Source organism: Falco punctatus, assembly GCF_963210335.1.
Source record: "Falco punctatus genome assembly, chromosome: 5".
Lineage (NCBI taxonomy): Eukaryota > Metazoa > Chordata > Aves > Falconiformes > Falconidae > Falco > Falco punctatus.
In genome coordinates this window covers 1,084,591-1,096,452 of record NC_137584.1, presented here as the reverse complement: position 1 = coordinate 1,096,452, position 11,862 = coordinate 1,084,591, and the positions used below count along the sequence as shown (strand labels likewise).

The 11,862-nt window shown below is 37.4% G+C and overlaps 1 protein-coding gene across 7 annotated transcripts in view; it reads right to left on the bottom strand.

Annotated features, from left to right (window-relative positions):
• Nucleotides 1-2,190: 2,190 nt before the first annotated feature.
• FBXL4 (F-box and leucine rich repeat protein 4) overlaps nt 2,191-11,862 on the bottom strand; it is a 73,426-nt gene continuing 63,754 nt past the window's right edge. For 6 of the 7 annotated variants that reach the window (XM_080388042.1, XM_080388043.1, XM_080388039.1 and 3 more), the window contains one exon: nt 2,191-11,853. In XM_080388042.1, the coding sequence (XP_080244168.1) occupies nt 11,690-11,853 (164 nt within the window). In that variant the 3' untranslated portion in view covers nt 2,191-11,689. The remainder of the gene's footprint in view (nt 11,854-11,862) is intronic. The other variant, XM_080388046.1, reaches the window with a different exon arrangement.

The window sequence follows — 11,862 nt, the reverse complement described above, 5'->3', positions numbered from 1 at the left end:
TTGCAGCAAGAATGAGAATTGCTTACATCAATCACACTTTCTTAGATGTAATACAACTTTTAATTCCCATTCCAGCTTTCATTAGCTTTGAGCCGCTTTTGATAGTTTTTAGCAACTGTTGAAAGGACTAATTTAGACAAGGTGCTCTTGATTCTTCTATGAGAGGCCTCCTGCACTGAACTAACAGGTGCTCAAATTGTTACCTTTATTTCTTCTAGTACCAGTATCCATAGTAAACTATGTGGATTGCCGATCACATCCATCACATTCAGCATAGTTTTAAAAAATATAGACTATTTAATGCCTACCATCTTAAATTTTTTTTATTTTTTTATTTTTGCCTGTGGTGGACTCTGAGCCCTGAGCCTGCAGCCAGTTAACAAGGCCAATTCCAAGCATGATCTATCCTTTCCACAGGGGAACCGCGTGGACTGTATCATGCAGATCCAGCTGCATTCAGAGACCTGTTGGCCTGAAGTTGGAACTGAAAATGTTTGTGCGTTTGCACCCAGACAGATGGACATGACCTTGTTACAAAAATGCTCCTGCACTTAATTTTAACTCCTAAAGATACCTGGTGGTTGAAAACTGCCTGGTCACTGCGTCAGGGCATTTGTATTTCTAGCTCTTCAAAACTGCGAGGGAAAGCATAATGTTAAAATCTATCTGTAATAATGAATTCCTGCATTGTGTATGATGACATTTGACTTTACCAGTGAATAAACAATTGCAGTGCGCATGGTATCAGATCTACAGTGTCCTGTTTACATTCATCCAAGATTGCCAGTTGCATCTTAAAGTAGCAGAGAAATGTTCGCATTGTTGAATGTTCTCACAGAACACCAAACTCCTCCCTCCCTCTGGACATACAACATGTAAAACTATGTGAGTACGGAGAACGTGTAACCGCTTTCACTTCCTCAAATAATAATGCACTCCTGCCAATTAATAAAGCGTATTATAATCTCTCAGGCACCGAAGCCTGGAAATCTGAAATATTTTGAAATCTGGCCTTATCTGCATGGTTTTTAAACCCGCTGCATGATCAGAAGTGCCACACAGAGGAAGAAAAACCTGACAATTTTCAGTCTTACGCATGAACTTTCAATCCTGTGAAAACAGCACTGTGAAACGGGTATCTGTCAGAATCAGGGCCATCAGAAATGACATCTGAAACTCTACTTAGCATGTGTCAAGTCAGCTGCATTTTGTCCAAGATGCACAGAAGCTGGGTCCAGTCTCTCCTTATGCTACTTGATAATCAGAAGCGCCAGCAGCTGTAAGTTGGTGCTGGAAGGTAGTTTCAGCACATTTGAAACTATACTGGCCTGAGGTAAAGGTGTGATACAAAAGCCAAATGCTTTGGTAAGATGTTGGAGATTAAAAAGTCTTACGAGAGATGCAAGAAAACAACCCAGGGTGTTCTATTTGTTTTAGTAGAGGTGTTGTCTTAAGCAATTAAACAGGATCAGGCAAACCCAACACTTAAACCTTGTCTAGAAGAAAACAGGCACTGATCAGACCAACACCAATTTCCAACCCAACAAACAAATTCTTCAGTAATTTATGAAAAAGGAAGACAAAGTCTAGCAAAGCACTTACTCATTTCCTGTTCAATACTTGGGTTGTTCCAGACAAGTCCAGCAGATCACCCGTCCCCTTCTGGTTCCCATTTTCAAAGCTGCAGAACTCTAAAATTTTTGCTAAATTTATCGTTGTTATTTAAGTTCCACAACATTTAAACACAACTGTATCACTACCTTTATAATTGAAGGGATTAAGAAATACATTATACTAACATAATTTGCACTAGAGTAGGAAATTATTCTTGAAAGAAATTCAAGAATTATTTTTTTCCTGGAGGTCTCTCTTTACATTGTAATCACCATATTTTGCTTTCTATTCCGTCTGTCCATATGCATCTGTTGTCTCTTGCTCTGTACTTAGATTACAAACTGGTTTGGGCAGCAAAGCATCTTTTTTGTGTAAGGCACTTAGTTCTATGTGCTTTCACAAGGCTACTTATTAAACAATAACACATTTTCCTAAAAAAAAGTTATCTCACTATTTAAACATACAGGGTAGTTTATTTCAAAATGAACAGTGATAAAAATATGACCAAACTGTTCCTCTGAATCCATCGTATTTTGTGTTTTAATTCATTGTTTTTTAAAATGAATGCACAGAAGGTCAATGAATGTAGATAAATAATTTATTTTTGTTTTATTTATTCATTATTTTATGTACACTTGGTATTTTGCAACACTGTCAAAGGGAAACAAATTCAGTGCAAAGCAAGATAAATATTATAGGTGGAATATATTTTAACACATTTCTGTCATCTCTGAATTAGCAGACACTGACAATTCAGTGAGGTCATTAATTTCAACTTCTTTATACTGGCAGTAACAGAATAAAACTACAGAACACAGTATTATGACATCTTAAATTATTCAATGTGTCAGAATAAAACAGACTTAATTTACTAAATAGAAATAATACGTGTGTAAATATGTAATTAACTTTAAGAGAAAAAGAAACTATTTTTGAGTTAGCAATATAAGGCATTAGATGATTTTTCCATAATAAATTAAATTGTTTATAAATATTGGGCTAACATCTCTTGTTTTGTGTGTGTTCAAGGAAACCCTTATATCACAAAAACCTATCAAGTGGCATGAGTCAAAGGTATTTAAACAAGGAGGAGCCAAGTATCCATGCCTGAGCTGTGTCTGCATAGGCACAAAGACCTTTGGGTTTACACAGAGAGAGAAGATGCAGTAGTCAAATCTGAACAGAAGTAATACGCTAACAATGTACCTTCCATTTACTATTCATCAAGCAGAATACCAATGGGGGAAAACCCCCATGATTTTGAAACATAATCAAGTACTGTAAGTATAAAAGAAATAAACAAGCCTCAGAGGAGAATATTAAAAACAAATATACAGAAGATGCTAAGGTCTAGCTAGTACTAACGCTGCTAGTACACTAAGAGGAGCACAAAACAAAAAAAATGGGGTTAACGCTGAATGTGTACAACATTGAATGACAACACAGAGAACAGATCTGGGATCCAAGATTGCACTTACAGACACAGCTCCTGGAATACTGACTATATTTAGGACAGCAGGGGTGCAAAGTAGTGGATGTTAGCTTTATGGGCCCATGCAGCTTAACATCAGGAAACAGTCCTGAAAAGGCATCCAGGAACGGCTGCCTGTGTCTCTCACTTTTGGTTTTGCTAATTGCTGCCTTTGCCATGCTTCAAACACGCTCTTATGAGCCTTTCTAATCTAAACCTTCCAACGTCTGTTTCTCAAAGGACCTTAGTTAGGACATTTATTGAAGCCAATTACAACTTGCATGTTCCTGTATGTTCACAGCCGCATTTTATACTTTATGGCTAGAACCACCATTACAAGGTGAAGATAACCAACCTCGGTTTGGACATCTCTGCAACACAGTACTGAGATGAATCATCTAAAGGCTAAGGGAGCCTGGCAACACAGTCAAGAGCGGCCATCCTCATTTATGCTAATATGAATTAAAACATTTGTACAACCAATGTGCTCCCACCTGCTGCTTGTTACTCCTTTCACTGAAGTTAAATACCCTCTTCCTTCTGCTGGCTTTAATACCCAACCTGGGAGGGTAAAAAAAACCCCAACTTTAAACACTCGACTACTAGAAAATAAAAGGTTTTCTACTTTTAGCCAAGATATTTTGTAGGAGCAATCAGATACAGTTCAATTAACAGAGCAAAGAAAGTGGCGGTCTTTGGTGGAAACAAGAGAACCTAGGGCCTAACAGGGAGCACCAAGGGTAAGTGACGTCTTGCTCTGAATCCACACGTGCCAGGGCAGCACGCGCAGTTCGAGAAGCTAGTTTCCAGTAGAAGTTTTATGTGGTCTACATAGCCCTCAGCTTCTCCAGAGGTCAATTCAAGACCTCAATTTAAGACTGATATTCTGATCTGAATTACCCTATGGAAGAACCTATCTACCCAGAGTGAAGGGACCCTGGGAGACTAGTTTCCTAACTTTAGTACCTACCCAAGATAGTTAAAATTAGATGATACAACTCTCCTCCAGCTATAGAAAATGTGCTTAGAGGCAATTATCCCTTTCGTCCTTCTTGACTTGTTATTAAAAAAGGCATAATTTGCTTCTAGTGCTTACTGGCATAGCATACATAGCAGAGCCATTTACAGACAGTGTCCGGAACTGTTCCCTCTATTGCTGCTCTGCCACCTTTTACAGAAATTAGTCCCTCTAAAAGGTAACCCTGTAGAAGTTTGTTGTAACATTACTCAAACTCCTACCATTCCAGCAGAAAACAGAGCATAGTATTACATTATAAATACCATGCAAGTATTCTGTTGCTGGTTATTTAAGGGGGGGCAGGGCAGGGAAAGACCAATTATTTTAAAATAAATCCAGATGTTGGCTTCAGGTATTTAAATTTGAGGGCCTGGAGATGCCATTCCTTCTCACCCACACAGAGGGATAAATGTGAGCAGGAAATTTCCCCAGGCAGTTCACGCACCTCACTTGAAGAGATCAGGCCAGCTTCCACACACCCCAGTTACACGCTCTGCCTGGTAAGGAGATGAATGCAGAGTGCCACAAGGCGCTGAAGAGCTGCAGTGGCTTTGTGCTCACCAGGAAGATCCAGAATGAGACCATCACATTGATTTGACTAAGATGGCTCAAGGGACAGCTGGTAGTTACAACTTGTCTGTATGCAAAAGTTAAATCAGAAAGCATCAAGTCCCCCTGCAAATGCACCAGTTCCGGGTTATTTTAATTCACTTTCAGTAACTACTCCAATGTAACTCCAAGCACAGACTACCCATTAGTTTCCAAATTACAACCAGAACAGCTGTTTTTAATTTGCCTCTGTTAGTTTCAGAACAGTGTATACATGCAGAAATCTGTGGCACTAAAGAGACTGAGGTCTGAGAGAGCCCATCCCCTGACGGTGAGCAGATGACTGTACTACCCACCAGCTCCTGATAATGGTATAATAGTAAATAAATACAAAAAAGATGGGAATTCACCACAATTATACACAGTAGCTCCCTTACATGCTCAGACAGTTCAGTGTTTCATAAGCTTTGTTCTCTTTTTCACCTGAATTCAAGTTTTCATGTTTTGATACTAGGAACAGTTAATTGCTATACTCAGTTTCCAATAGAGTAAGCAGAAACAACTAGCATGTAAGCCATGGTAATCCCAATTTATGGTAAGATCTATGTAACTAAATACTAAAAATATGCAAACTAATCTGTTCCTGATGTTTTATAGACAACACAGTTTCTAAGCAGAAACTACTGTCAGTACCCAACAATAGGGATATTTATCTTAGTCCTTGGCCTTTCAGACTTCGGAGGGACAGTAATACTTCCGTAAATTACTAATGTGTTTGGCACATGCATGTCAAGAACACCGCCACCATTTTATTTTAGAGTTACATTTAAATTTTCTTACTAACCTAAACCAAGGAAAATGTTACTTCTCTTAAAATAATAAAAAAAGCAAAGTAACAATGAGCTTGTGACTGTTCTCAACATCACAAGTTTCTTAACGATCAGTACACTGAAGCAAACGGAACAACCAAAGAGCAAGACTCAGATCACAGAACATAGAACACACAATAATGGTTGAGGTTGGAAGGGACCTCTGGAGGTCACTGCTCAAGCAGGGCTACCTACCCAGGACCATGTCCAGACAGCTTCTGAGTATCTCCAAGGATGGAGATTCCACAGGCTCTGTTGGAAGACTTGTGCTAGAGCCTGGCCACCCTTACTATAAAACATGTCATCTTGTGTTCAGACTGAGTCTCCTGTTTCAGTTTCTGCCCATTCCCTCTTGTCCTGTCCATGGGCACCACTGAGAAGGATCTGGCTCCCTCTTCTTCATTCCCTGCCTCCATCAGGTATTCCTATACATTGATAACATTTCCCCTGAGCCTTCCCTTTACCATTTTTACCCCAAAACTGCAGAGTTTTTGTCTTCAAAAAAGGACCAATTACAAACGCAATTAAGTCTTATATGTGTCTCTGTGTGCAGACACAAAATCATTTCAGAGTTTAACAAAAAATGCAGCTGGGCAGTGGTAGGTGAAAAAAATATTTTCGTGTAGTTCATAAAAATGAAACAGACATCAAGAATTACTTGTATGTGTACGAGCACATACACAAAAGGTCACTATGAAGTGCATCTAAATGCTAAATCTTGACTTAAGTATGAGCATGCAAAATTATACGGGAAACTGAATTTCTGGGAAGGTAACAGCTGATTAGAACAATGCAGTTATTTTCCTCATGTCTATAAATAGCTCTGGCCACCCTTTCATGAGTTTCCACATAAATCTGCTTAAGTCCCCTTTGTTCCTTTCTCAACTTTCTTGACATTTGCATTTCTTCAGTATCCAAGGGAAAAGAGAGCGCTTTCCAAGAGCTGATGCTTTTTTATTTGTTTGTTTTTAGAAAAGGGGAACAAAACATGCAAGAGATAAGCATCATTCCTCACAAAGGATCCCCTCCAATTTAGGATGTCTCCCCTATTTATCATTCTTAAACAAGAACAAGACAGCAAGAAACTACAGCTACATAACTCAGCGTAACAGCGCTTAGTCCATTAGCTAAAAAGGAAAAGCTCACCACTGCCTGCTGTTACTGAGGCTGAAACTTCTTAAAAAGAGCCACCTCTTGCCAAGGCCCTTCTCTGAAGATCATGAAGATTTGTAACACACACAAACTCACGCCTCAGCCCTTCCTAGTGTCAGTTATCACCAACTGTCCCATGCCTGGTAATATTTAATAAAGAGCCCTTCTTGGATTTCATTACCAAGTCAGAAATCTAAAAATCATAGGAATCACCTCAGTGAAGGGCAAATACCTTCATTCGGGAAAAATGCTGTGTCTAACACAGCATGTACAGACATGTTAAACCAGGAATTTCTAGCCTAGTCATTTCAAAAGCCACAACTTACGGAATCATTGCAAAAGAGTAATAAAGAACATCTAAATCAATGTATAAAGTCACCCCCACACTCCATATAATAAAATGCTACATTTTATCTAGTTTTTGTAAATTTAGTAGTCCTGCAAATGTAACATGGGAAACATATCCCGTAAGATGCAACAAGTACACACAATAACCAGGACTAAACATACGCTTTTTGCAAATGCACAGCGGGTAACATTTCTGATGACAGGAGATCAGTTACAACTAGTCATAGTCTTAATCATAGCAATATGAAAGATTATCAAAATAGCTGCGAAATATTAATTATGTTTGCTTATTAATTTCATGCATTTACAGAACTATACATATAGCCAGTTAGGTACATGAGATGTCAGAACAGGGGAAGGGGATGCATTTCCACATTAAAAAAAAAAAAAAAAAGAAAAAAAAAAAAAGAGAGAAGATATTCTACAGGTACTGGCAACAGACTCAGGGGCAGAAGTAGATCCTGGCATTTAAAACACTGACTTTTCAAGTTGTCAGTATCTCTTCTAATTTGCTTCTCTCTGTATGGATTTTGGAAGATTTTGAGCTTTGGGAATGGATGTTGTTCTGGTCTTGTTTTTTGATATTCCAAGACAGGTAGTACAGTGCTGGATGGAATTAATCTCAGTCTAGTATTCTAAAGCCAAGTATCTAACCTGAGCTAAATCATGGCTTCCACAGCCTTCAGAGATGCTCTCCAGAATATGATACATTCTGCTTTCCTTAAGTATCTACCTCAGGAGGAGATTATTAGCTCTCTAGATTCCTCAAACTAGATTTCTAACTTTCGGATAGCTGACATTCAGCAACATTAATTCTGCTCACTGTGTACCACGATTATGAGAAATCTTGTATCCGGAAAAGCTGGCATGAGAGCTCCAAGGAAAGAATCAGGCAGTAAATACAGGGCTATTTTTTCTTTTTTTTCTTCCCCTGAAACTCCAAGTACATGGGAATTACAAGGTCCAAACTCCTATGCAAAACTGTTCTTCCTGCTCAGTCATGTAGTTAATCATGTGCATAATTAAAACAACAGAAACCCCATCCATTTCTGTAGAGCTACCTAGCCAGACAGCTCAGAATTATGAATACAAATACACTATTGAATGAAGCCTTCAAGGGTTGGGAAGATGCTTTCAATGGCAAAATAATCATATTAATTTTTAAATGACCAAAAGAATGACATTATCTAGCTACATGCCATCCCACACCAATTTCATACAGATAGTATTGAAGCTCCCATTCAGTTTAAGAACAGGAGCACTTCAGAGAAAGCTGCTTTTTTTCTGGACACATTAGCAATGTTTTTTTTAACATCTATTGCCAAAGTGCATCTTTTACAATGCTTCAGAAAGACAGACAAGATTTAAAAAAAGGGAATATCCTTAAAAGCAGAATTTACATAACATGACTGAGGGATGGTCTAGTGTTGCAGATGACCCAATTCCAGGATGATTTAAATTCCTCCAACCAAGGAATTGCCATCATTCATTTTGGATTCAACAAAACTAGAAGTTTCCCTCTGTATGACTGCTTCACAAGGAGACAGTCCACAGCAGTTACTGGACTTTGCATTCACACTCTACCATACCCTGTAATACCTTTCACATTTAGACAAACCAAAAGGCACTTCGGCAAAGCAACAGAGGAACTCAAGCACACCTCCCACAGGCTTTTCCTGCTGCATGGGTGGAGAGGAACTCAGTCTCCAGGTACAGTAAAACAAGAGCTGAAAACAGAACTGCTATGAAACATCTTTTGCTCTTACATTCATGTCACAAAGTAATTCTTACATGAAAACCTTTGAGATTTATACATAAAAGTACCTACACACATACAAAAACTTTTCATGTATATACACATATGTGTATATAATTTATACATACATATGTATAAATAGATATACACACATATGTATAAATAGATATACACACAAGTATAAAATAACAGAACTAAAAAGACAGCAATCTACTGTTGCTTCTTTGTGATGTATAAGGAAGGTCTAAAAGCGTGTTGTTTTCTTTATCCTGGATATTAGAAATGTCAGGTCTGGTCTGTCTTCTCATTGCTGGAAGACTTCTCGGGTATACAAAGCCACACCTAAAACAGCTTCTTACCCTCTGACTGAAGGTTAAAGCCTGCAACTATAAATGGAAGTCTTTCACAATTATTTCTCAGGTATTTGAATTATGTGTTAGCAATAGCTAATTTTTAAATAGTCCAAACAAAAAGTAGACTTCAAGTTATCTTTCAAGTGACAATAGAGAACTCCTGACAAAACCAATTTCAAACAGAAGGCACAACAAAAGAAAAAAAAACCCTTTAGTATGGAAAAAAAAGTCAACTTAAACCTCCTTTATACTACCTAAAAAGCAACCGAGAATGAAATCCTTTACACATACATGATTACAAAAACACTTATTTGATTCACTGATGCTGTAGAAGTAAAACTGCATTATTTACCAAGTTTACCAGTTTGAAGGCACAATGGCTATCACTTCGTCCACATCCATTCTATTTACAGTGAAAACCAAAGACAGATCTCTAAGAAAAAAAGGAGATAAACACAGATGCACCCTGAGAAGTGAAATTTCACAACAAAAACATTAGTTTTGAAATACTGTTCTTTGTAAACTCCCATTACCTGAACCTGTGTTCTCCTAATAACTAGAACATTTATATGCAATTACAATGAAAAATATTACTTGTAAATAAATAAAAAAAAGTTACAAGTTAAATTCCCAGAAAATCAACCCAAACCTGATTGAAAGAAATGAGGTCTCACAGAATTACACCAAAGCTGACATCGTCAATGTGGTGGGGGAAAACAAAAGTAAATCAATCTATAAAAATCTCCAACAATGTCCAGTTCTCTGATTTTAAAAAAAAAATATATAAAAAGGAATGGAATGGCATAATCCTGTTGGAAATCCCATAGTGCCATCTGTGTGGAGGAAAATTCAAAAAGCCAACTGTGCATGCCCTTCTTTGGGTTTGGAATTCCCAAAAGATTCTGTAAAATTTAAAAAAAATTGAAGAAAAATGTCTTTCTATAAAATTGATAAATGTTTTGTAGCTGATTCATGACATGGTTTACAAAGTATTGGCACCAGCACAGAGTTCAAAGCATTCATACAGGAGTCACAGACATTGTCAAATCTTTAATGATTCGTAGCAGTCCTCTAGTAGCAGTCGGTTATTTACTGTGTAAACTGAAGTATTCTTTGCCAGTGATCTTCAGTGTAATCATTTACTTCTGCCAGAAAAATATTTTCCTTCTTATTCCAGTAGCTAATAAGTGCCATCAATACAAGAACAGTGGAACAAATATCAAATGGCAGCATGTATTTCGTGGTCCGTACTCATCAAAAATGGCTAAAAAGGTAAAATTCTAAACTCAAACTGTACATAGCAACATACTCTATCAGTGGCACTCAACAAGGAAAAAAAAAAAAAAGAAAAACTTCATCCAAGAAAGTGCAAAAGGAAGAAACCTCCAGAATTTGTCCATCAACACGGTTTTCCTTCTCTAGAGGCTAAACAGTGTTAAAGAGAGACAGTGCAATAGTACTTTGAGCGATCGCCTTTTGGAAAAGCAAAAAAGACCCCACAAAACCAGAACAAATCCAATACTAAGTTTGGTGATTTAATAATCACCAAATCATATTGTCCTTGTTACAAACCCACTATATTTTCATTGCTGTTTTACCGAACAAAGATGTTTGTTTTAACACTTGACAGTAGATTTGATGTCAGTGTAAGGGACAGTCGGTAATTTATTATCCTACATTCTATTTTTTACAGTACTCTGCATGAAAAGCAGATGTATCACAAATCAAGTCTTGACCATGACAGAAATTTGAAAAGAAAATTGCTCTGGGGTTTTCTACACATTACCAGTTACAACACTAAGTACCTGGCTCAAACTTTATATCCAATACCAAGAAGCAGCTGGCAATTTTCCCTTTCATTTCTGCTCTAAGTTCAGGTGGAAGGTTCTTGCATTTATCTGTTGTGTCACTTAGGCTGGACTTTAAGACATCACTACATCTATCCCAGGTGGAGGAAGGGAGAAAAATGCATCAGGTACTTTTGTCTTCTTCATTTTTTTGGAAATCAATTGTGTCTTCAATCCATTCTTATACAAGTTGAAGAGGTTTTTAAACAACTAATTATAGGCCAGATCATAACATCTTATGCTGCAGGCCAAACTAGTACGCTACAGTATCTGTGTATGTATATACAAATAGAACTGTATACATTTATGTATACACACACAAACATATAGGTAAAAAGGAAGCACCCATCTTTTCCTTACTGGTAAATATTGAACTTCTGCTTTCACCTGGATATTAACATAGTTTATTGTGTGTAACACCTTATATAAAGGGACATTTAAGAAGATGTTATTAATTTTCTTCTCATTAAAGCCACATATATGGCTGCTATAACATACAGTGCCACCAATTAACACAGAGTAAAACAATTCTTAGGTACAATATCAACTCTTTAAGAACTCCATCATACATTTAAATGTATTTTACCCATTTGTGTAGATAATGAATATTTTCCACTATTTCACAGTGGATTTATATTCTTCTTTAAAAGTCAGCACAAATTTACAGGAAACAACTCTGTCAAACAAATTCCACAGCAGCATATGTAGTGAGTCACTGGGTGAAACTCTTTTTTATGAACACATTAGGGAAGTTGGCATTCAGTTCCAGGACAACTCTATTATCAATCTGTGAACAGAAGGACACATCGAGTAAAGAGAGATCTTTACAAGACTCCAGCAATTTTCTTAAAGATGCAGGGCTTACCATCCTCGTCCCTGTTAAAA